The 26,296-nt window shown below is 48.6% G+C and overlaps 1 protein-coding gene across 1 annotated transcript in view; it reads right to left on the reverse strand.

Annotated features, from left to right (window-relative positions):
• Positions 1-202: 202 nt before the first annotated feature.
• ACTR5 (actin related protein 5) overlaps positions 203-26,296 on the reverse strand; it is a 30,695-nt gene continuing 4,601 nt past the window's right edge. Inside the window, exons 2-11 of the mRNA XM_077778883.1 lie at positions 26,156-26,293; positions 24,746-24,975; positions 22,600-22,769; positions 15,289-15,343; positions 14,937-15,150; positions 7,422-7,500; positions 6,936-6,962; positions 6,531-6,684; positions 5,438-5,570; positions 203-806 (exon numbers count right to left, since the gene is read on the reverse strand). Of these exons, the coding sequence (XP_077635009.1) occupies positions 549-806; positions 5,438-5,570; positions 6,531-6,684; positions 6,936-6,962; positions 7,422-7,500; positions 14,937-15,150; positions 15,289-15,343; positions 22,600-22,769; positions 24,746-24,975; positions 26,156-26,293 (1,458 nt within the window). The 3' untranslated portion in view covers positions 203-548. The remainder of the gene's footprint in view (positions 807-5,437; positions 5,571-6,530; positions 6,685-6,935; positions 6,963-7,421; positions 7,501-14,936; positions 15,151-15,288; positions 15,344-22,599; positions 22,770-24,745; positions 24,976-26,155; positions 26,294-26,296) is intronic.

The raw sequence follows: 26,296 nt of genomic DNA on the forward strand, positions 1-26,296 counted from the left end.
TTCCCTGTGTCACTTCTTACATAAGGACACCAGTCACTGATGGAGGGCCCACCCTGAATCCAGGCCCCTGAGATTTCATGGGTGACTGCTCTCGTTATAACAACGTCACCTTTTTTTATACACGTGGGAAAGGCCTCCACCTGCTGGGCATGTGCGCAATTCTGAATAAAGTCAAGAAGAGTAACTACACCGGCAATATAAATTTTAAAGGATTTTTAAGGTATTTTTTTTTTAAAAAGGATTTATTTTAAATGAAGAAACAATTTTTACATTTTGTACATCCCTGTTCTCCACCGTCTTCATTTACTGCTGCGGGAAGCTGCTGCCACCACTCATCCTTGGTTCAGCAAAGACCCCAGAAGTCACCCAACGTCTCTTCACTGCAGGAGCCCCGAGCCAATGCAGTTCCAAGGGTGCCTCCGAGCGACCCGTGACCGTTCTGCCCAGGAGCACCCAGCCCACAGGCCAGCGCTCCCGGAGGGCCCAGGCGGACACAGCCGGCACAGCCCCTGCCAGGAGTGCTGGCCCACACGGCCCGGGGATCCCCGCTACGCCTGTTCGCCCGCGCCGCCCCCAGCGGCCCCCGAGCCTTTGCCGGGTGCCTGCGCGTCTGAGAAGCGTGAGGCCTGCTTGGGCAGGCGGATGGGGACGTAGATGTTGGATGCACAGTGCTCCTTGAGGTACTCTCCCCCCTTCTCTTCGTACTCCTTCCTGGTGATCCAGACCTGGTCGTCGCCCAGGTGATCCAAGGCCCAGTCCCGAGCGCCGTACCAGGCGTCCAGCACCGGGTTGGAGGCAAGCTGAACCTGAAACACAAAGAGCACTCAGCAGGGGGCCGTCGTCTAGGCGGCAGCGGCAGCCCAGGAACACCCACGCGGGACGGCCTCCCCCTGCCCACACGGCTGAGCGGAGACGCCGGGCACATCCCGGGAGGGCGCCGGGCACACTGGGCTCGGCCTGGCGGCCTGTACCACCACTGCGCCTGCCCCTGAGGGTCGGAGAGGCCCCCGCTGCCCACAGGAGGGAAGCGGAGGCTGATGCGAGGAGGCGGCGGCAGCGTAGGTGGCAAACGAGCCTCAGGAGCGGAGCCGGGAGAGGAGCGCCTGGGGCTCTCCAGGCCTCGGCCAGTGCTGTTTCCGCAGCTGTGTCAGGCCAGGCCGGGGTCAGCGGCCCCGCAACCAGGCTGACCTGACCGGAGCGGGGAACATCCTCGGTAGCTCGAATCAGGCTTCCTGCTTCGCCTCCCCTCAGTGCTCCCTCCCCCAGCACAGGAGCCCCGGCTTGGAATGGTGGGCTCAGAACTTTCTGAAGTAACAGGCAAGTGAACGACCAGCAGGCACAGGAGGCAGAGGAAGCACATAAACACCAAAGTCAGGCGGCCACCGGGCCGGGTGCTGGGGGAGGGACATGCCACAAGAGACCCCGAATAAACGTGGAGGAGAGCCCCTGCTCTCTGGCCAGAGACTCGCAGAGAGATGAGTGCAAGCAGGTGGACACTCCTGGCACCGGCTGAGTAGTGATAAACGGTGGCTTTTGTTATTACCAACGAAAAAGCAGTCAGCTACATGAAGACAACGATGGAATATGACAGAGCCATACAAAAGAGGCTTTGACCATGTACCTACTAACACAACAAAATGGTGATTTGAAAAGTAAAAATACATACATACATAGGTTACAAAATAAGCCATCAACATTCTCTTTTTTTAAAAATCATACACATTTAAAAGTTTATTTAACTTTAAAACACTACTATGGTTGAATTTAAAATGGTTTGCTGTTGGTCGCCTGGGTGGCTCAGTGTTTTAAGCGTCCTACTTCTGGCTCAGGTCATGATCTCATGGTTCATGGATTCAAGCCCTGCATCGGGCTCTGTGCTGACAGCTCAGAGCCTGGAGTCTGCTTCGATTCTGTGCGTGTGTCTCTCTCTCTGTCCCTCCCCCACTCACGTTCAGTCTCAAAAATAAATAAAACAAAAAATTTTTTTAAAAAACGGTTTGCTGTTAAATAAGAAAACACTGGAGCGCCTGCATGGCTCAGTCAGTTAAGCATCCAACTCTTGATTGCAGTTCAAGTCATGATCTCAGGGTGGTGAGGTTGGGCTCTGCGCTAGCCAGGGAGCCTAGTTAAGATTCTCTCTCTCCCCCTCCCCTCCATTTTACACACTCTTTCTCTCTCTTTCAAAAAAAAAAAAAATGAAAGCAAGAAAGGAGGAGGAGACGGAGGAGGAGGAAGGGAGGGACCAACAGAAACTTAAAGATGTAAAAGTACACATTTAGGGTCTTAAATGGTTCATGTCTGAGCCACTGCTGCACACATAACCGACACTGTTAAGACCAGGGGCTAGTGCTGGCATGACACACAATTTCCGCAGCTGCAAAGGAGCAGGACAGGCGGCAGCGATGTAAGACGGGCCGAGCCACAGGAGGCCGAGCCGGCTGGCGGACAGCAGGAGGGGAGCCCTGGCGGCATTCCTACAACTAACGTGCGCAAAGTCATCCACAGGAAAGGCTTTCAGGAGGATCAAGATATAGATCTTAAATAGCCAATAATACGACGTGGGCTCAGTACCATCATCACAAGTCACGGCCACTGGCTCACACCTATCCCCACCCTCTGCGCCACTGCCCAACGGTCTGGGCGTCCTCGGCCTCCCTCACGGGCACCCCCACCCTTCCGATGCCCTGAAATGCTGGTGTCACGTAAGGCCTAACCATGGACATCACCCAGCCTCCCAACAGTGCCCACTAATGACACAGTTGCCCTCGGGGCTCCGCGTCCACCCTCCTGCCTCTCTCTCGAGCACTCGGCAGCTGGCCATGAGTCACAGCTTCCTGGGCATCTCCCTGGCAACTCAACCCTACCCGCCACAGGAGTGGGGCTCCTGATCCAGCCTCCAGCCTGCTCGCCCTCTCCCACTCCCCAGCCCAGATGTCGTCTGTATGCCCGACCTAGAACTTGGGGTTGTCTTGGGTCCCACCCTTCTCTCCCCAAATCTGGCCTGTTACTCAGTTCTCAGAGTTCACCCCCTCACCTCTGCCACACCAGCGTCCCCGTCCTCTCCCGGTGCTGCAAGGTTCCTACCGAGGACACCGAGCCAAGGCCTGGCACCCGACAGTTCACGGGACAGCCTGTTCTTCCCTGCTGAGGTGGGCCTAGTCGGGAGTACAGGGAGGGCCAGGGAAGGCTTCTGGCATAAGTGACACGTAAGCCAGCTGTGGCAGACACTGGACTGAGACGGAAAGAATATTCTAGGCAAAGGGACCGAGCAGGTGCAAATGCCCCGAAGCAAGAAAACATGGCTTACCGGGGAGCTAAGGAGAGGGTGGCAGGGAGAGTGATCCAAGGTCAGATCACAGGAGCCCCCGCGGACTGTGGTGAGGAGCGAGGCCTCCACGGTGAAGCCCGGGAGCTGCTGCCTAACTGGCCACCTGCTTCTGATACTAATTGGCCGTCTGCTTCCCGACTCCCCCATTTTCCACAACAGTCAAAATATCTGCCTAAATTCAGAGGGAATGAAACAAGTCCCATGCTTAGACTCCTTCTCCGTCCCACGTGGCCTGACAGTAACAACAGCCGTGCAGGGAAGAGTTAACCCGCAGGCCCAACTGCTTCCGAACCATCCTGGCTGGTACCCGGGGCTCGGACCTCAGGGGGCCTCCACAGTGGACCCAGGGAGCAGCTCACTGCTCCTGCTGTCTGGATGTGCTCTATGCTCAACACCTGCTTCCCTCTGTGAGTCTGGAGTTCGGGGACCGCCAAGCACCCCCCGGGAAAACCCTGGGCACTGAGTCTCTAATGAGCTTCACAGGTTGGTGACAGCCCACGTACGTGGCCACAGCTCATTGCTGGGGAGAAGTAAACGTGTCCTGTGTGACGCCACAGTGGCTTGTACCTGCTTTCCCCCACACTTCACCCCTTGCACCTTCTCCCTTCACTGATTTTACTTTGTTTCAATCACAGCCAGGAGTGTGACGGTACGCAGAGTCCTGTGAGCCCCAGCAGATCACGGAACCAGGAGCGACCCCAGGGAGCAGCCCCCCCACCGCTGCCCTGTCCGACAGGTAACGTCTGGGTGTTCGTTCCGTGCAGGCCCTATGCTGAGCACTTGACCTGCACTAGCATGCTGAATCCTGGTGACAGGAGGGATCATTACCTCTTTGTACCAGTGAGAAGACAAAGGCTCGGCAAAATTCAGCAATGGTGGTGCTGGAGCTGAGACCAGAGCCCAAAACCCACGCCGTGAATGTGTAATATGTCACGCAGCACACTGAACCAAGGTCGGCCTCTCGGCAGGACGCGTGGGCACTGCATCGCTCCCCACCACACCCCTCGCCACTCCTCTTCCGCAGCCCAATGCTCCAGCCACGCTCAGCTGCGCTTACTCCCTCCGCCGGCCTCTGGCCCCAGAGCCTTTGCTCATGCCTTTGCTCATGCCGATCCCGGTCTGCAGCGCCCCCTCCGTCCCGCCCCACTCCAGTGTCTCCAGGGCAAACACCCCCTCCTCCTAGGAAGGACTCAGCTCCGTGGAGCCTTTCCTGACCTCCAAGACTGACAGGTGCCCGTGCCTGAATGTCCATCACGTTCTGGGCTATCATGGCCTGTTTCAGCAGCTGCTGCCCCTCTGGCAGCAAGTTCCTTGCAGCTGGGGGCTGTGTCTGGGACGTGTCAGCATCTGCAAGGTGCCTGGTCCTTGACGGGGGCTCAGACCACGTTTCTTAACAACCAGACGTTCATGAGATATGTTATGGGACAGCCACACCATAGAAAAAAAAAATTAGTATTTTGGAAGAAAGACATCAGAAAACGCTCATGGCGGGTTAAGGAAATGTAGGTTACAAGGCAGGATACACTCATGTATAGATAATCTGTAAAAGAGAAGCTGGGCCTGTAGAATAAGGGATGAGCGAAAAGAATGACTATCCTTAGAACACACTGCCTGTGTTCTCTAAATTTTATTAGACTGTACATTTTTCAGTTAAAAAAACCTCAGAGAAATATTAAAAACATGATTCCTATTCTGCTTTAAAAATTCAATACATACCAAAGACCAGAAGCCACAAAAAAATTAACAGTGGACATGTGTGGAGATGGAATTATAAGGTCATTTTCCTCCTCTACATGACCGTTTATTACTTCTGTGGTCAGAAAACCAATAACCAGGGGGGCGCCTGGGTGGCTCAGTCTGTTGAGCGTCCGACTTCAGCTCAGGTCATGATCTTGCAGTCTGTGGGTTCGAGCCCTGCATCAGGCTCTGTGCTGTCAGCTCAGAGCCTGGAGCCTGCTTCAGATTCTGTGTCTCCCTCTCTCTCTGCCCCTCCCCCACTAGTGCTCTGTCTCAAAAATGAATAAATGTTAAAAAGAAAATTAAAAAAAGAAAAGAAAACCAATAACTAATGCTATTTACCAAACAGCCAGTTATGTGAACAACCAGTACCTTAAAAGAAGACTGGAAGGGCCTCATCTCCAACAGCTCCTTCTCGATTCTGCCTTTCATCCCAGGGTACATCATGTTCCCACCGGTGAGGAAAACGTTCTGAACCAGCACGTCCTGAACATCCCTGGAGTACCTAGGAGACAGACGATTCCTTCCAGTACAGTCCTAGCACTTGAAGCTCAGGGCAGAATGCAGATGCAGCAATGTAAGCTCTTGGCACAAATCAGAAAACATCTGCAGAGAAAGTGTTTAAAAAAAAAAAAAACTTCCAATTTTCACCTAACAACTTTATAGAATTCATTTCCTTAATGGGATTAGAAGTTGTGTGTCTTTTAACACGTTTTTTAAAAAGTGACTTTATAGAGGACTGATCTGCAAACGTTTTGATGAAGTCTGACAAATCTACACACTCCAGTAACCATCACTACAAGCCACAGAACATTTCCATCACCCCAAAAAGCCCTGCCTTCCTTTCACTGGCCCATCTTTCTACCTGTGTGTTTTTTAAAAAAATATATAAATAACAGGTTTATCTTCTACTTTCTCGTTAAGACAAAGGTCAAGGCCACTCAAACAAAGTGGCTGCCACAGCTTTCCTTCCTTGCCACCACGTGGCAGTTTTCACCCTGTTTCAACCATCAGCAGCCAGAGTACTAACATCATGCTCTCCGCTTGCCCAGCTTCAACTATGAAAACCCACACTGCAGGAAACTGCCTGTAGAAATGGGACGGGGAGGAGCATTTTATAGAAACGCAAACTCTCAGATAAAACGTCTGCAAGGAGGAAAACACTTTTCTAAGTTCTGCACATATTTAGGGAACTTAAAAACCGCTCATCTTCAATCCTGTAAAGGTTTATATGAAAACTAATGCACATGTTACTGCTGCTTCAATGTAAAAGAATTCTGTAAAGCTCCTCAAATCAACCGAGCATTTACATGTTCAGAAAAGAAGTACAGAGCCNCACAGCAAGTCAATTAAAAGGAGGGCAGGAGGCAGATTTTCCAACGCCCGACCCGCCTACTGGATCATTCAGTGCAAGATCCGAGGAAACGGTTCTGGAAACTGTAAGGCGAAGAGAGTCCAGCCTCACCTGTCCAGGACGTACTGAAGGGTCTCTGCTACCCCAGCCTGCTCTTCCCCGATGAGAGACGGCTGGAAGATAATTTCTGGAGCTCGAATTCGTTCTGTCCCAACGAACAGCTGATGATACGCTGCCAAGTTAAACACGGGCTTTAAAAACCCAAGGTTTAGAAGATATTTTTAGGCCACAGTGACAAACATTCCAGTTGCCAGTTCCCCCAAACCGCATTTCTTATTCCAGCAGAGCTTCTGTCCTTTGTTCGTGTCAGAATAACCTCTCCCCAGCTCTCTTGAGTTCCATTTTCTACCTTCCTTCTGCCTCTGAATTACAGGTACCTACAACTCTGCATCATGAAATGGTCCCTGCATTGCAAGGAAAGAGATCTCATGAAAAGCAGCAGTGGAAAGCTCTCTCCCAGGGGAGCCTCAGACTCCGGTCTGTCTGGTTGCCATTGCAAGGACAGAAACGTAGGCCCAAATGAGGATTAAGCACACTGACACTGGCTTAAATGTATATGGAGCCAAAGGGCACCTGGGTGGTTCAGTCGGTTAAGCGTCTGAGCCTCAGTTTCAGCTCACGTCGTGACCTCGAGGTTCGTGAGTTCGAGCCCTGCGTCAGGCTCCATGCTAACAGTGCTGGGCCTGCTTGGGATTCTCTCTCTCCCTCACTCTCTCTGCCCCTCCCCTATTCATGCTCGCTCTCTCTCTCAGAATAAAGAGATTTAAAAAATAAATAAAATAAATGAAACCACTAAAGCTAGTCTTTAAAGTTCTCGACTACTTGCCTAGATGTTTATGCCATTTTCCCACAGGTTCACAGATCTTAGTGCTGGAACCCCGTTACCCAGCAGGAAAAGCTTTGACTTCAGAAACTGTAAGTATTAGTACCCCCACCTCCCACCTTTGTAGAAAATACAACTGGAATTNTTGATGCTTTCCACCTCTTCCAGAGTCGGCTCGAGCTGCTCCAGGTCAGGGGTCTAAGGACAGAATATACAGGACAAAACAGCACTTGTAACTTCAGGCCTTCACTCTATCAGTTCATGGTCACGAACAAGAACTGGTGTTTTGCTCAATGTCCTAAAAGTTTATATTAAAACTATGAAAAATTTTCTAAACTGTTTAAAAAAAAAAAGAGGAAGACAAATGAACACAAGGATTAAAAACCTAAAAGGCCACGAATAGGCTTTGCTCCTATCCCCTACCTCACACAAACCTCAACAGCACCCCCCCCCCCCCACCCCCCCCAATCCCACCTTCTCTCTGAAGCCCGCTGGTGAGGCCGCTCAAGCCAGGGCCCCAGGGTGGGGGGCAGGCTGCCTGCAGCAGGCACACCCCACACGCACAGTTCTGGGGGAGAGGGTGCAAGAGCCGGCATCCTACAACGTGGCCCAGACACCAGCAAGATTAAATAAATCTCTTAATGCTTAATAAATACAAGCACAGCGCTAATGGGCGTCATGAGTCGTCCCTCACGAGCCAGTCTGCTGGGCCGGAGACGTGACTAAGAGCTCCCGAGGTGGCAGAGCTTGGAACCGCAGCGGCCCACACACAGGCTTTCCTCTTCAGCCGCAGCAAACCTGGGCAGAGCCTGCGCATGCGGGCACCGCTCCCCACGGAGGGCTCGGGGCGCGCGGTGATGGGGACCCGGACAAGGAAACCGGGCAGGGGTGGTATGGCTCTAGACGACATCTCTACCCATCTGCGGCTGTGCCACGTGAAAGGCAGAGTTTTACCTTCTGGACTCAAGGGGAGAAGTTACAGGACAAACTGCTGTGTTGCATTCCGTGATAACGGGTCTAACAAGGACCTGCTATGGAAATGACGGTCTCCCGGGGGTGCCTGGGTGGCTCAGTCGGTTGAGTATCTGACTTCAGCTCAGGTCATGATCTTATGGTTTGTGGGTTCAAGCCCCACGTCGGGCTCTGTGCTGACAGCTAGCTCAGAGCCTGGAGCCTGTTTCAGATTCTGTGTCCTCCTCTCCACCCCAACCTCCACTCCTCTGACCAGACTCCCAGTGACACCTCCCTGGGTGCATTCACACCTTCCTCCACCCCCCTGCAACCCAGTCACCGCCACCCCAGCCCCACTGGATGTGCTCTGCTGCTCCAGCCGTCCCTCTCAAAGCCTAAAGGGCGCCACCCAGTGCTCCTTCCACTTATGCTCTGGGGTGCACCGTACTTTCAAAGCCGGTCACAGTATCTTCCATCCCACGTGCTCTTCCTCAATGGGACTTCGACACTCCCCATAAGGAGGTGGGGCCTATTTTCCTCCCCTTGCATCTTCGTAGGGACCTGTGAGGCTCCAACCAACACACCATGCTGTAAGCGTGTCGTGTGACTTCCAACGTGCCGTCATAAATGGCTGCACAGCTTCCTTGCCCTTGACCTCTTGAAACATTCACTGGCTGATCTCCCTTGGGGAGCTCCCTCCTAGAAGCTGGCTGCCACTCTGAAAAGCCCAAGGCACATGGCCAGGCCCCGCAGGGGTGCTCAGGTCCATCCACAGCACATCCTAGCCCCAGGGGCCAGAGAAGTGAAAACCCTCCGGGTCGCAGTGCCCAGCTACCCAAGCTTTTGCAGCGGAGGCCCCAGGTGGGTGTCACGGAGCAGAGATCCCTGCTACGCTCTCTCCTAACCCCTGACCTGTCAAACTTGTAAGCACAGCACGATGGACATCGTTTTACACTGCTAAGTGTAGTTTTCCAGGCGGCAGCACGGCAGGGAAATGCGCTCCTTGTGCAAGAGTGAGAAAGCCCCAGGCCGCTGCAGGTGGGCCTGTTGCCCTCTTGAGCTGCCATGTGCGACCCCCAGGGCAAGGGGGGGGGGAGTGGGTTTCGGAGGGAGGGGGTCCTTGTCCCCGGGGTGGGGGGGGATCTTCATCCCCTAGAGCAAAGATCTTCACCCCCAGGGAAGGGAGAGGGGGATCCTTGTCCCCCAGGGTGGGGGGGTCTTCATCCTCTAGAGCAAGAATATTCGTCACCCGGGGCAGGGTCTTCAACCTCCCCCAGCTCTTCTCCTCGGCCCCCCTGGCCACCACTAGCGGTCCTCGGTCCTCGGCAGATGGCCTCACGCGCCTCAGAAAGCCCACTACCCACCTATCCCCCTCTTGTGCCCCCGCACCTCCCAGGCTGGCCCCGCCCCCTGCGCTTACAGCTCTCCCACTTGGGCTGCTGCTCTCTAACTGCTCTTCTTCAGTCTCTTCCTAAGGCTTCTCCTCTGCACTCAGGCCTGGAAGCAGGAGCCTGACCTGGGCATCCTTCTTTTCTCACTCCCCATGCAATTCTAGGTCCTTCCATGGCTGGGTCCTGGCAAGTTCCACCTGACATCCCACTGACACTTTAAAAATAGGTGCTCAAACCCATGGCTGCCTCCACCCACTGCCTTTCCGGATGGCCCCTGGTGACCAGAGCAAACCTGCAATCAGACAGCCTGGGGCCGAAGGTCAGCTGGTCTGAAGGTCAGCTGCACTACCTCCAGCTGGGCAGCCTCAAGCAGACCCCTTGGCCCGCTAAGCCCCAGCTGCCTCGTCTGTCAAACGGAAATGCGACAGCGCTTACACAACCATGGAGTCACGGCACCTGCACCAGTGCTCTGGCACGTGTCACACGTTCTATTATCAGCAACCGGCACTCCTGTCACCACTGCCCCTATGTGGCACCAAGATCCCTGGATGCTACCTTTTTATGTTTATTTATTTGAGAGCGAGCGAGAGAGTGCGCACACACGTGTGTGCATGAGCGGGGAGGGGCAGGAAAAGAGGGGAAGAGAGAATCCCAAGCAGGCTCCATGCTGGCAGCACAGAGCCCGACGAGGGGCTCGATCTCATGAACCGAAGAGATTGAGACCTGAGCCAAAATCAAGAGTCAGACACATATCTGACTGAGCCACCCAGGCACCCCGACGCTACCCTTGAAGTGTCCCCTGGCCCCTCCATACCCATGGCATCTCCCCCACGCCCCATGAGCCTTCTCCCCAATAACCATGCACATTTCCACCCTGCCTTCCCATCCCCCACCTCCCCTCTCCCCAAACCCACCATCGAAACTTCCGGCAGTTATCTTCCTAACAGCAAGTTTCCTTGCACTAGCTCCTTGCCAGACACCCTCCAAAGGCTCTGTCCAGAGGATAACATCCAGGCTGACTGACGAGGACCTCTGCAGGCGGCCCCCCGCCTCCCTTCCCTGCTTCATCATCCACACTGCACGCCAAGCCTACCGTGATCCCTGCACACGAGCTTCTTGGCATCGAACTCAGTCTGTAATGTCCTTCCCTCCGCATCTGCTACCTACTGAAACCATATCCTCTTCCAGGCGCCAGCTCAACTACCCCAGGCCTTTCTCAAAACGTCATTTCGGGACACCTGGGTGGCTCAGCTGCTCAAGTGTCGGGCTCTGGATTTCGGCTCAGTGTTTCGGCTGTTTATGAGATCAAGCTCCACACTGGGCTCTTTGCTGACAGCATGGAGCCTGCCTGGGATTCCCTCTCTGCCTCGCTCTCTCTCTCAAAATAATTGTTAAAAAAAAAAACAAAAACTTCATCTAAACCCCCACACACATCTACCATCACACGAGATAAGTTTTATTACAGTCAACTAAGTATGATTCAATAGCCCTATTTTTTTTTTTTAGGCACCAAGGAATGCAAGAACTGTGCCTTAACCTATATTGCTAGATCCTAGCATTCCATGGCCACCACTGAGCAGTGAGCCCCTCAACGTTCCCTGGAACAGAGGATTGTAAGATGTTCGAGTCCCAAAAGGCCTCTTCAGCTACAGCAAAATTATCATCATCCACTTCACCTGGCTATATTCAAACGCAGGCCACCTTAAAGACAACTTCCACTAAATCGATAAAAAGACTGGGTGGCTCAGTCAGTTGAGTGCCCCACTTCAGCTCAGGTCATGCTCTCATGTTCCGTGGGTTCGAGCTCCACATCAGGCTTGCTGCTGTCAGCCGTGAGCACAGAGCCTGCTTCAGATCCTCTGTCTGGCCCTCCCTTGCTTGTCCTCTCGCAAAGATAATTAAAAAACTAAAATAAAAATAAAATGATAAAAAGGTACTTTACTAATCCAAATTCCTACGATTCACAGAGAAACAAAGCTAGTCATTTCAGACAGAACAGACTTCTCTACCGCGGCTGGCTTCTCTCCCTCTAGGGTTTGCCAGGGCCTCTGCGCGGACTGTGTGGCGTTCAGAACACAAACAGGAATTCTTCTGGAACTGAACTGAACGAGTCTGCCAGAGCACGTCAGGCAAGATGTGGCGTGGTCCCTGGAACAGTCTTGATTGCGCGGCCTAAGAACAAGCCGAGGCCGGCTCTGATCTTGGCTAACAAGACAAGAGAACCTTCTATATTAAGCCCACTGTGTTCTCCAAGAAGTGACTGCTCTGGAACTGTGCTCCCCCCTCCCCACCGCTGCACATGCAGGCACAGAAGCCAACATCCTCCACTGCAAATCCCTGATTAGGAATGCTGGCAAAGGCTCCTCCTCTACAACCCACCCGTCAGAACCTCTGCAGAACCGCAAGGGCTGGGACGGACTGGGCTGTGGGGGGACAAGGGACTTCAGAAAACACTGTAAGTTAGGCACAGAAGGACAAATATCATATGTTTGCACGTATAGGAGGATTAGGAGGAACTTGACAGAGGAACAAGGGGGAGAAGAAGGGCGGAAATGGTGGGGGAAAGGGAGAGAAGCAAACCATGAGAGACTCTTGAATGCTGACAAAAACTGAGGACTGATGGATGTGGGGGGAGGGGGGGATGGGCATGGAGGAGGACACTTGTGGGGATGAGCACTGAGTGTTATGTGGAAACTAATTTGACAATAAACTATTAAAAAAAAAAAAAAAAGAAAACACTGTAAGTTAAAAATTTTGCTGAATTAATCCAATGTAGCCATCACTGCTTGCATGGCATTTCAGTATGAACTTTGATTCCACATAAAGCCATTCTCTCCATTCTAAAAGAATTACATTGTTGGAAAACACTAGAAATACTTTCTGAGAACTAGCCAGCCAATGATGCGGTCACATGGGATACACACCCCATGAAGGTTACTGCAATCAACTCTAATCACTAACAATCCCCTTCAATAAATGCTGACTGACCCTCAGAGCTTTGGGCACAGGTCAACTCTCAAATGTGTCGTATGCAGAAAAACTAAAGTCCCACATCTGAAAATCTCCCCAGGCCCAGAGAGAGCGAGAATTCGTATCCCCAGAGCACAGCACAAAGTAGGGACTTGCCAACTGCACGAAGGAGTGCCTGAGCCACAGCATATAACAAATGCAGAAAAATCAACAAAGAGAAGGGAAAACTAGTTCTTCAACTGCTCAGAAATCACATTTTATAGTCATTTGGGCTTTTGGTTTTATAATTTTATTTACTTTTTTTCTTAAATAGAAGGATTTTTAAAAAAAATTTTTTTAATGTTTTATTTATTTCTGAGAGAGAGACAGCATGAGCAGGGGAGGGTCAGAGAGAGATAGTGACACAGAATCTGAAACAGGCTCCAGGCTCTGAGCTAGCTGTCAGCACAGAGCTCAACATGGGGCTAGAACCCATGAACTACAAGATCATGACCTAAGCCGAAGTCGGACGCTTAACCGACTGAGCCACCCAGGCGCCCCTATTTGCTTTTTTTTTTAATTTTTTTTTTTTTTTTAATTTTTGAGAGACAGAGACACAGAGCACCAGCAGAAGAGGGGCAGAGAGAGAGAGAGAGACATAGACTCCAGAGCAGCCTCCAGGCTCTGAGCTGTCAGCACATGGCCCAACATGGGGCCCGAACTCACGAACCGTGAGATCATGAGCCGAAGCTGGACACTTAATGGACTGAGCCACCCAGGCGCCTCAGGGGCTTTTCATTTTAAATTTGAAACCCCTCACCTGCCCACCGGCCAGTGGCTCGGCGGCACATCTCTGGGAGAAAGCCGCTGATGTCCTGTTAAGCAGGATAAACACTGAATGTGGGTGAATAAACAACAGAGGCACCACTGGTCTGGATCCCAGGAAACAGCTGAGACCCAAAGCACAACCGGAAGACTCAGGGAGGCGAACCAGGAAGGCTCATCGGTGCCAGAGTGAGACGGCAGGAAAGGGCCCTGGCCGAGACCTCAGGCACCAGGAAACTATGTCTAGGGAGGCTGACTCGGGCTCTGCTGGGACACACGCGCCCTGGCCACTGCTGGCCTCCGGGAGTCTCTGCCGCAGGAGAGCTGGAGATGGAGGCTGAGCACGGCAAGGGTGGGGGTGAGCCTCCCAGCTGAGAGCTGGAGCCGTGAGAACAGGCCCCCCCACCCAGCCAAAGCCAGCTCCCAAGTCACCAGCAAGTCACCACGCCACCCAGCACAAACTGGATTGTTCCATCTCTAAAAGTCTTGGTTTTAGAATTTAGAGAAAGTTGACTTAACGTAAAAAACCAGCCTGGGTGGCTTAGTCAGTTAAGCCTGACTTGGGCTCAGGTCATGATCTCACTGTTCAGGAGTTCGAGCCCCAAGCTGGGCTCTGTGCTGACAGCTCAGAGCCTGGAGCCAGCTTCGGATTCTGTGGCTGCCCCTCCCCACTTCTCTCTCTCTCTCTCTCTTTCTCACTCTCTCAAAAATAAATAAATTAGACAAAAAACACCAAATTAGTGTGCTTAATCCTGGCCCAGAAGGGCCACCAGGCAAGGGACAAGTCCTTTGTTTTAGAACGCTAGGGCTGACAGATGCAGGAGGAAGGCACACGCTCCGGAACACTCTCCTCCAATTCTACAGGCAGGTGACCAGCTACCGAGTGTGCAGCACCCAGGGCCCCATCTCGGCCCTGCCACCTGACCTCAGGCCACCTCAACACTAAGAGTCTACTGGCAGTGACACAAAAAGGTAAGACAGAGAAGATCAAATGCTTTATTCTAACAGTTTTAGTAATAAAAGGCTGACCTCAAATCAACCCACAGATATCTTACTGAGCACACCTACCAGTTGCTGTAAAACATCCATCCACTATTATGAAGCACCATCTCCGTCCTTAGGGGACGTTGAGACAGAGAAGAAGTGAAACATCAACCACAATGTATTTAAGAAAACATCAGAAAAAAGTGGAAGGGGCTACAAATAACCGTCGGAGGAGAAGGTTCAGGTTCAAGAGGGCACCACACGACTGGCCCGTGAATGTTCTTCCTACTAGACACGCACAGCTCCCACGCCCGGGGGGGCCAGAGGCCCACAGGGTGAGATCTCTCAGGGAGAACCTCAGTGGGCACAAGGTCAGCGCCATCTCTGCCCCACGCAGAGCTCGCCCCACGTTGCTTTCCCAAGTCTGGTCACGCCTCTTTGATGCCAGCCTGCTCAAGCCACTCCTCCCGTCCCCAGGAAGGGCTGTCCTCTCTAAATGACACTACAGGACCCTCCTCCCAAGGCCCCTGGTACCTCCGGCTTGCTGTCCACCACATCCACCTCGAGGGTGACTTCTGCCTGAAGGATTTTCTGCTTGGCCTGCTCCACGGCCGAGCTGAGCTTCTGTATGTAGGACTGCAGCTCTTCCGGCGAGTCCATGTTCAGCTCTACGAGGGCCTTGTGAAACTGGTCCATCTGGCCGTCCTCCAGCAGTTCCTGAAAGCGGAGTGGCCACCATTCATCTCCACTGTCGGTGCGAGCACCAACAGGAAGGAGGGACATGTGGCTCAGCAGCCAAACGGAGAGAAACCACGGCAGAAGGGGGCTCCCAGAACTCCCCGAGCCTGTCCCTCCACAAACCTCCCCTCCCACCTGAGCTCCACACCCGGCCCTCCTCCCCACTGTCCCTAGGCTGCGTCGCATCAGGGCCTCAGCACCACCTGAGGGGGCAAAACCAATCTATGGTGACAGAGGTCAGAAATGTTACCTTTGGAGCGGGGTGGGAGGTAACTGGCTAAGAGGGGACATGCTGGCGGTGCTCAGGACAGCAGATCGGGCTGTACATACATGCTTAAGACCTGTGCACTTTGTAGCATGTGTGCTACATGTCAATTAAAAAGCTGTAAAACAGGGGCGCCTGGGTGGCTCAGTCAGTTAAGCATCCGACTCCTGGTTTCAGCTCAGGTCATGATCCTGAGGGTTCATGACTTCGAGCCCCTCATCGGGCCCTGCACTGACAGCGTGGAACCAGCTTGGAATTCTCTCTTCCTTTCTCTCTCTCTCTCTCTCTCTCTGTCCCTCCCCCCACCTCCAAAAAATAAAACTTTAAAAAGAAGTTATAACACGAAGGAGATTATAGGGCCAAAGTAAATGAATGAAGCCAAGTCCAGAGACACGAGCNTCTGCAGTTCTTCGGAGAGATAATTGGGGAAGTTATGAAATGGGAACACAATTAGCAGAGAAACCAGAAAGGCAATACCAGGGTTCCGGACCCTCGGAAGACGGAGAGAGAATAATCCACTCAATTTCCGAATCCACCCACTCGACAAAATGCAGCTGTAACACCTGTATGTTAAGGCCCAGAGATCTGTTCTCAAAGAATTGCCGAATAAAGTTCGCCAGACAGAAATGATACCAGAAGGAACTTCAGAACATCAGGAATGAAGGAAGAGCAATAGAAATGATGAAAATCTGGTTCAACTAAGACTAACCTCTTGAGTTCTTTAAAGTATGTTTGACAATTCAAAGTAAAAAAACCATCCCATGCCCACTGGGTTTCCAATGTACGTAGATGTGATACACAGGGCAACTCAACATCAAAGAGGAAAGATAAAGGGGCCGCTGGGGTGCTAACATTTCCACATTCCACTTGAGGTTGTAAAACAGATTCTAAGAACACTGCGAAAAGTCTGTCTATTGTAATCTCAGGGCAACCACTAAAAAACTACACAGAATGATAGAGTAAAAACACCACAGATAAATTAAAATGCCAATACCAAAAAAACTGTTATATATTCCAACCCAAAAGAGGGCAGGAGAAAGAAACAGGAACAACAAAGAGAAGGTATACCAGAAAACAAACAATAAAATGGTAGAACTAAATCCAACACGTAATTTTATTTTATTTTTTTAATTTATTTTTAATGTTTTATTTATTTCTAGGAGGGAGAGAGAGAGAGAGAGAGCGTGAGCAGGGGAGGGTCAGAGAGAGAGGGAGTCACAGACTCTGAAATAGGCTCCAGGCTCTGAGCTGGCAGTCAGCACAGAGCCCGACGTGGGGCTCAAACCCACAAACCGCGAGATCATGACCTAAGTGAAAGTCAGACACTTAATCGACTAAGCCACCTAGGCGCCCGACCAACACATAATTTTAAATGGTTCTTGGGGACCATGGGGGAGGAGAAGGGGAGAAAATCGTTGGGGAGAGGGAGGGAGGCAAACCATGAGAGACTCTTAAATGCTGAGAACAAACTGAGGGCAGATGGGGTGGGGGGAGGTGAAGGGGGTGATGGGCATGGAGGAGGGCACTTGTGGGGATGAGCACTGGGTGTTATATGGAAACCAACTTGACAATAAACTATAAAAATATATATAGAAAAAAATAAGTAAATGGTTCTTGGGGCACCTGGGTGGCTTAGTCACTGGAGCCTGATTCTTGATTTCGGCTAAGGTCGCCATCTAGGGTCATGAGATCAAGCTCCACGTCAGGCTCCACCTGCTTGGGATTCTCTCTCCCTCTCCATGTCCCTTCGCCACGTGCAGGTGAGCACGCACACTCTCTCTCAAAAAATTAAAAAAAAAAAAAAGGTCTTAACATACCAATTAAAGGATAGAGATGGACACAATGGACTTAAAAAAAAAACAACTACTAAATCCAACTCACTTTGGATATAATGATATAAGTGGATGAAAGGATACAAAGATCATTCCATGCAAGCACTCATCAAAAGAAAGTTGGAGTGGCTATATTAATGTCCAAGTAGACTTCAAAGCCAAGAAAATTGCAAGGGATAAAAAAAGGATACTATATAATGATAAAAGGTAGATTTGTGAAGATAACATAAGAAACCTAAATATGTCCCTAATGAAAGTACTTTAGATACTTGAAAGCATAAACTGATAGAAATGAAATGAGAAATAAAAAATCTACAAATTATTCCTTGAGACTTAGAAACTCTTAATAATCAACAGAGCGAGTGGATGGAAAAGGAACAGGGACACAGAAGAGCTGAACAGCACCATCAACCAGCGTACTTAAGCGACATCACAGAATACGCCGCTCACGGCACAGTCCCTGTTCTTTCCAACCATAAATGGGACGTTCCCCAAAGCATAAAACAAACCTTCACAAGCTTACCTGATACCAAATAAAGAAAGTTCACTGACCATAATGAAATTAAGCTAGAAATAAATCATAGAAATCTAACAGGAATATCTCCAAATACTTGGATGTAGAATAACACATTTTTTTTTTAACTTTCTGCTTTTCCACATCAACTATTTTTTAAAATATCAAATTGGATTTAACCCCTAAAACCTAAAGATTTTATTGTTTTTATTCCAATTCTACTAGGGTTAATGTACAGCGTTATATTGGTTTCAGGCGTACAATATAGTGATTCAGCACTTCCAAACATTACCCAGTGCTCATCACAAGTGCCCTCCTTAATATCCATCACCTATGTCACCCATCCCCCCACCCCTCTCCCCTCTGGAAACAATCAGTTTGTTCTCTATAGTTAAGAGTCTGTTTCTCAGTTTGCCCTTCCCTTTTTCCTTTGCTCATTTGTTTTCTTAAATTCCACATGTGAGTGAAATCATGTAATATTGGTCTTTCTCTGATTGACTGACTTCACTTAGCATTATACTCTCTAGTTCCAATCAGGTTGTTGCAAATGACAAGATTTCATTCACTTTTATGGCTGAGTAATATTCCAGTTTATATATATGCCAATCTTCTTTATCCATTGATCTATCAACAGACATTTGGGCTGCTTCCATAATTTGGCTATTGTAAATAATGCTGCTCTAAACATAAGGGTGCATGTATCCCTCTGAATTAGTGTTTTTGTATTTTTTGGGTAAACACCTAGTAGTGTAACTGCTGGATCATAAGGTAGTTCTATTTTTAACTTTCTGAGGCACCTCCATACTGTTTCCCACAGTGGCTGCACCAGTTTGCCTTCCCACCAACCGCGTAAGAGGCTTCCTCTTTCTCCACATCCTCACCAACACTTGTTCTTGTGCTGTTGAGTTTAGCCATCCTGACAGGTGTGAGGTGGTATCTCACTGTGGTTTTGATTTGCATTTCCCTGATGACGAGTGATGCTGAGCATCTTTTCACGTGTCTCGTGGTCATCTGTAAGTGTTCTTTGTGGAGAAATGTCTGTTTGTGTCTTCTACCCATTTTTTTTCATTTTAAAAACCTTACAATGGATAAAGGACCTGAATGTGAGACAGGAAACCATCAAAACCCTAGAGGAGAAAGCANAAAATAAAAAGAAACAAAGAGAAAAAAGAAAAAAATAAATAAATAAAAAACATTTAAAAAAATGAAATCTTGCCAACTGCAAAAATATAGATGAACCTTGAGAGCATAACGCTAAGTGAAATAAATCAGAGAACAACAACAACAAAAAAACCTTACACAAATCACCATTCTCAAATACATAAAATCAAAAATTATATAAATCTCTTCATTTTAACAGAAATAAACTGAAATAGCTTCTCAAGAATTCTGTGTGAATAACATAAAACATTACTCACTTGGTAAAGTAGACTTAAATATGAGAAACACCTATTTCATTTTTTTTTTTATTTTAGAGAGAGTCGTGCAAATGGGGGGAGGGGCAGCGGGAGAAGGAGAGAGAGACTCTTAAGCAGGCTCCATGCCGAGCCACTCCCATGTGGCGGGATCCTGCGACCATGAGATCCTGACCTGAACTGAGATCAAGAGTCAGATGGTTAACCAACTGAGCCACCCAGGAACCCTGAGAAACAACTATTTTAAATGATATTCATTCAGATTAACATTATAGAAAACATTCAACTGCAGGGGCACCTGGGTGGCTCAGCTCGTTAAGCGTCTGACTCTTGATCTCATCTCAGGTCATGATCTTATGGCTCGTGGGAATGAGCCCTGCACTGGGCTCTGTGCTGACAGCATGGAGCCTGCTTGGGATTCTCTCTCCCTCTCTCTCTGCTTCTCCCCGACCTTGCACTCTCTTTCTCTCAAAAAAAAAAAAAAAAAAATTCATTCATTTTCATTAAATACTTAAGAAAATTCTGCCCATTTTTAAGTTGGATTATTTGGGTGTTGACTTGAATCAGTTCTTTATATATTTTGGATACTTTATCAGATATGTCATTTGCAAATCACTTCTCCCATTCAATCAGTGGCTTTTTCGTTTTATTGACTGTTTTCTTCGCTGTGCAGAAGCTTTTTATCTTGATGTACTCCCAATAAAACAATACATTTCCAAATAATCTATGGTTCAAAAAAGAAGCCTTGAGGGAAATAAGAAAATATCTGAACTCGGGGTGCTTGGGTGGCTCAATCAGTTGAGCATCTGACTCTTCATTTGAGCTCAGGTCAAGGTCCCAGCATCATGGGATGGAGCCCTGCACTGGGCCCTGCACTGAGCGTGGAGCCTGCTGAAGATTCTTAGATTCTCTCTCTCTCTCTCTTCCCCTCCCCCCTGCTTGTGCTTTCTCTCTCAAATTAAAAAAAAGAAAAGAAAATACCTGAACTCAATAAAATTAAAATATATCAAAATCTGTAGAATGTAGATGAAGCAATGCTGAAAGGGAAATTCTGCAGCATTAAATACTTATGTTACAAGAAGAATGGTCTCAGGGCGTCTGGGTGGCTCAGTTTGTTTAACGTCTGACTTCGACTCACATCATGATCACGTGGTTCCTGAGTTCAAGCCCCGCGTTGGGCTCTGTGCTGACAGCTCAGAGCCTGGAGCCTGGTTGGGATTCTGTGTCTCCCTCTCTCTCTGCCCCTTCCCTGCTCAAGCTCTGTCTCTCTCTCTCAAGAATAAACATTAAAAAAAAGTTTTTTAATAAAAATAAAAGAATGGTCTCCTAATAATATGAACTTCTACCTTAAGAACCTAAGAAGAGAGCAAACTAACCTAGAGCAAGTAGAAGAAAATCATAAAGAGACATCAATGAGATTACGCAGATAGTCCTATGTCTATTAAAGAAACTGAATTCATGATTAAAACATTCAGAAAAAGAAATCCCCGGGCTTAAAAAGTTTTGCTTGAATTCCGTCAAGAAAAAGATACCAATATCTGCACGATCTTTTCCAGAAACAGAAGAGGGGACACTTTCCAGCTAATTTAACAAGGCCAGCTTCACCCTGAGACCAAGACCAGTTTTCTACAAGAAAACTACAGACCAACATCCCTCATGCATGCAGACATAAAACCCCACAAAACACTACGAAGTCAAATCCAGCAACATATAAAAAGAACAATATACATCGACAAGCAGCATCTATCGCCCCAAAACCAAGGTGAGTTCCATATTCAAAAAGCAATCATTATAATCTCCCACGTGAATAGTCCAAAGCAGCAACACCATAGGATCGTATCACCTGGTGCAGAAAAAGCATTTCATAAAATTCAAAATCCATTCATGATAGAAATGCTCACTAAAGCTAGGGACAGAAGGGAATTTCCTCAGCTGGCTAAAGGACTTGTACAAGACACTTCAAGCTAACATCATATACCTCATAGTGAAAGGCCATGTCCCCCCACCCACCACACCAAAAATGGGAACCAGACAAGGACGCCCACCATCACCACTCCTATTCAGCACCGTACCGGAGGTCCCAGCCAGCAACATAAGAAAAAGGAAAAGAAAGGCAAATAGATGGGAAAGGAAGAAATAAAACTGTCCCTATTCCCAGATGACATGCCTGCATGGAAATTCCCAAGGTATCTACAAAAAACTAAAAATAAATAAAGTTAACAAGGTCCACACATAAAAATTAATTCCATTTATATACACGAACAATGAACCATTGGAAAGTGAAATCAAGAGAGCAAAAACTTAGACACAGATCTAACAGAACACGTACAGGATGTATATGCCAAAACCCATAAAATTCTGATGAAAGAAATCAATGAAGGCTGAAGTCCATGGAAAGACCTACTATGTGCCTGGACTGGAGGATTCAGCACAGTACAAGACGTCACTTCTCCCCATCTACAGTTAATACTACAACTTGATTTAATACTATATTTGGGTTTATATTTAAAATGCTGTTGTTTTGGGGCGCCTGGGTGGCTCAGTCGGTTAAGTGTCCGACTTCAGCTCAGGTCATGATCTCACAGTTCACGGGTTCGAGCCCCGCGTGAGGCTCTGTGCTGACAGCCAGCTCAGAGCCTGGAGCCTGTTTCGGATTCTGTATCTCCCTCTGTCTCTGACCCTCCCCCGTTCACGCTGTCTCTCTCTCTCTCTCTCTCTCTCTCTCTCTCTCTCTCTCAGAAATAAATAAAACATTAAAAAAATTTTTTTGAAAAAAATAAAATGCTGTTGTTTCATAGCCCATCTAATCTACAGATTTCATATACTTTCAATCAAAATCCCAACAGAACGTTTTTGTAGATATGAACAGCAAATCCTAATTTTTTTTTTAAGGCGTAGAGCCTAACTTGGGGCCTGAAACTCACAACTCTGAGATCAAGAGTCAGTCGGACACTCAACTGACTGAGCCACCCTGGCACCCCACAATCCTAACATTTATATGTAAAGGAAAAGGAACTAAAATAGCCAAAACAGTTTACGTAAATACTGAAAGGAAAAGGTGATGCTAAAAAGGAATGAGAGCAAAGAGTGAGCAAAAGAGTCGTCTGGGAACAATTTAAGGAACACCCTAAACACAGATAATATCAAAAGCCTCAGGCAGGGGCGCCTGGGTGGCTCAGTGGGTTACGCATCTGACTCAATTTCAGCTCAGGTCATGTCGTCACAGTTCGTGAGATGGAGCCCTGCGTCTGGCTCTGCACCGACAGCGTGGAGCCTGCTTAGGATTCTCTCTCCCTCTCTCTCTGCCCCTCCCCAACTCGTGCTTGCTCACACACTCTCTCTCTCTCTCAGAAATAACACATAAACATTTTTTAAAATTCTTTACGAAAATTATAAATAGAATAAGGCCACAAGTCAACGGCGTCTCCATTACCTTGCACGTAATCTTCAGCGATGTAACTGTGCTCGTGCAGGACCTCCTCCATGCGGCTGAGGGTGATGGCTGCCAGGTGTCCGGGGTACTTCAGCTGCAGGAGACGCTGCAGGTAGCCAGCTGCTTGGCTTCCCCCCAGATTGATGCGTTTGCAGTTTTTAGCATCTAACCTACAATCAAGGAATGGAAAAGAACACGGAAATTGGTGGCAACATGGAAGAAAGAACAGGGAACCCTTCGCCGGGAGACCGGGGGAAGGTAACAATGCAGACGAACGAGGAAGAAACAGACCGGCCGGGGGAACAGAAAACATTAGAGACGAAGGGACTCCGGAGCTCCCTTGATTCCGCCTCTTACTCAATGCAGGAATTCCTAGTCCAACCCCGATACATGACATCCAACTTCTGGCCAGAAGGAAACAAGATTCAATGGGAAGAATATGTACTCGGAAGCCAGACCCTCATGGGACTTGTGATGCACTTCTCAAACTGTGGTCCTTGTAGAACTAGCTGGGGAAAACGTTAACACATGCCAATTCCCAGGACTCACTAGCTCTGGGGTAGGCCTGGGAATATGCATTTTAACAAGCTCTCCAGGTAAGTCTCACATAGGCTAGAGTTTGAGAACCCTCCCCTAGACATTCCACTTCTGCTGATGCATACACATTAAGTAACCATGCTCATACTGGCTTACTGTAATCTCCTAAAAGGACTAGGTCCCTTTCATATCTTGTGAAGGGGAAGAGAATCAGAATAACCTTCTTCTTAATGTGAGAAGGACATTAAGATACTAAGGACACTAGGGTCCTGCAGCAATTGAAACGTTCCTGCTATACCACGCTTCACCAGCAGATGCCGGCAGAGAACAGGACAGGCTCCAATGTGATCATTTCTTAACTTTCAGGTACAATACTTTTCTGCATATTCTGGTTACAAAAAATTTAAAAATTCCACATATAAGGAGTGTTTGGTAATATGTCAAAGAAATACTTTTGTCTTCATAAATGTCTGTAGAAACTTCAAGAGAAATTACCACCATAGGTCTCAATAAATTCAACATTTATTTTGACTTAAACATTCAGACTCTTCTACAGTTCATGACGTGCCATTGCCTACATTATCTCATTCTATCCCTAAAAAATTAGTTTTTCCCAATTTTACATGTTACGGAGCTAAGTGAAGAGGGTAAATACTTCAGCCTCAGCAGGACCGCAAACCCAGGTATTGAACTCAAAAGCCAGGGCTCTGCTCCCTACTTACCCTCTGTATACAATGAGAAACCTTCTCAGGAGAGCACAAGGCTGGCCCTGTCTCTTCTCAAACAACGAAAGCCCAACTAGAAAATGAAAGCTGGTCTAAAAATGTCAGAAACTGGGGCACCCGGGTGGCTTAGTCAGTTAAGGTCTGACTTTGGCTTAGGTCATGATCTCACAGTTCATGGGTTCCAGCCCTGAATCATGCTCTGCGCTGATAGCATGGAGCCTACTCTGGCTTTGTCTCTCCCTCTCTGTCTGCCCCCTCCCTGCCTCAAAATAAATAAATAAATACATTTTTTTAAATGACAAAAACTACCCTCACTTTTTATCCAACTTGAAGGTATTTAATAAGTATCTATATTTTGTGCCAGGTACTGTACCTGAAAAGAAAGCGCTAACCAATCGTGATTAAAGAACTTTAAATTAAAAAAATAACATTTTTCTTTTTTTAATTTTATTTTAGAAAGAGTGCGTGAGTGGGGGAGGGGGCAGAGGGAGAGAGAGAATCTTAAGCAGGCTCCACACACAGTGGAGGTCACGACTGACCTTAAAACCCAGAACCCCCTAAATAAATAACCCCTTAATAAAAAAATGACTCCAGAACAAAAAGACCATTTAAATTATTCAAATTCCTTCAAAATGTTTTTTACGAGCACCTGCTACTGGCAGATACCATGTTAGCTATCTTGCCATAATGAAAATGGTAAAATTCTAGAATCATGGATTTGGACCTCAAAGACAACTCCCTCCAGGTCACAAAGGATGGAATGTGAGGTCACATACCTGAAGTAGGTCAGAGCGGAGCCCAGAGGCCAGTTCGCAGTCTAATACTTGGTGGGCACCCAATAAATGTTTCCTGGATGCTTCTCAAATGCCCGAAGTGCTACTCACCTCCCCTCTAAGATGGGTAAAATATGTGTACACTGGTATCCGGATGAAATGATGAGCCCGCTGGAAGTCAAGTTCTTTGGCTTATTGTGATAGAAGCTGAAGAGGCTGTCTATTCCATAGGCAACCTTAGGAATCCCGTAGCACTCAAAAAGAAGCTCGGACATCATTTGTCGAGAATACAGCGGGTTGCACACAGCTTCCGTCAAAACTATAGGATGATCGACACAGCCCTACTTTGAAAGAAAAAGGAGAACAGACCAGTAATGAAAGACTATTCTTTCTAAAGAATAAAAGAAACCAAAGTCCTACGGTAAAGACTGAATTTGCTTTTGGTCTTCAATCAAACACCTGGCCAGAAGCAACTGTGAAACACTCATCTTGTCCCTACTGGAAGCTGTCTCGGAAAAATGTGAAAGTAGGGTCAATCGAGGGTTATTAAGTCAAGCCCCAAGCAAACTGTCAGCAAATCATGTGGGCTCTACCTTCAAAATACCTCCAGAATCAAACTGCTTCTTGCGACAGCTCCCTACCCTGGCCTTGACCTCAGTCACTATCATCACTCACTTGGGTGACTGCAACAGCCTCCTAACTGGTCTCCTGGTTCTACCCTTTGACCCATGCCAGTCCATTCTTCATACAGCAGCGACCCGGATCCTACTGGAACATAAGTCATGTCCCTCCTCCGCTCAACAACCTGCAATGGCTCCTCATTACACTCCGAGTAAAAGCCTGTAAGGTGTGTGATTTGCCCCCTCCTCACTTCTGACTTCCTCTCTACTTACTACTCTCCTTTCACTCTGGCTGCTCTCACTTAGAATGAGGGCACACTTCTGCCTCAGGGCCTTTTCACTGGCTGTTCCCTCTGCTGGAATACTATTCCCTCAGATACTCACACGGCTTGCTCTCTCAATCACCTCCTTCAGTCCTTGCTGGTACATCCCCTTCTCTCCGAGTCCTATCCTGACCACCTCTTCTCCCCCTACCATGCCACAAAATCTACTACTTAATTCTACTCTTTGTTTTTTTCATACTAGAATGTCTTTCCATTCTAGCTCCATAGCACAGGAAATTCTGTGTTACATTCATGGATGTATTCCAAACGCCTAGAAAAGTGCCTGACACAGAGGAGGTGCTCAGTGAATGAATAAACAAACAGCACCGATGCCCGAAGGTATGCTGCAAGAGAAACCGTCCGTTGTTTAGTTCACTGCTCTATCCCCAGAGCCCAGGACAGGGCTTAAACACGTTGGGCGCTTAAGATCTGCTCGACTTAACTAAATGAATGGCTAAACGACAATGCGAGCTAGAGCCACCTAGTGCCTGCGACCTCTCAGATCTCAGACAGCGAAGTGCGCGGACACAAGACCTCACCCCTCCGCTCAAGTCCAACCCACGTCCCCTTCGCCTCACCTGTGAGGAGACACCCAGGTGCTGGAAGCTGTAGTCAAGCAGCAGCTCCTGCAGCTCCAGGTTGACCGGCACGTTGCGGTCGAAGGGCGAGCGCAGCATCCAGCGCAGCGGCTCCAGGCTGCCCAGCGCTCTGCCCACCTG

This window comes from Crocuta crocuta, unplaced genomic scaffold (assembly GCF_008692635.1).
Source record: "Crocuta crocuta isolate KB4526 unplaced genomic scaffold, BGI_CrCroc_1.0 scaffold248, whole genome shotgun sequence".
Taxonomy (NCBI): Eukaryota; Metazoa; Chordata; class Mammalia; order Carnivora; family Hyaenidae; genus Crocuta; species Crocuta crocuta.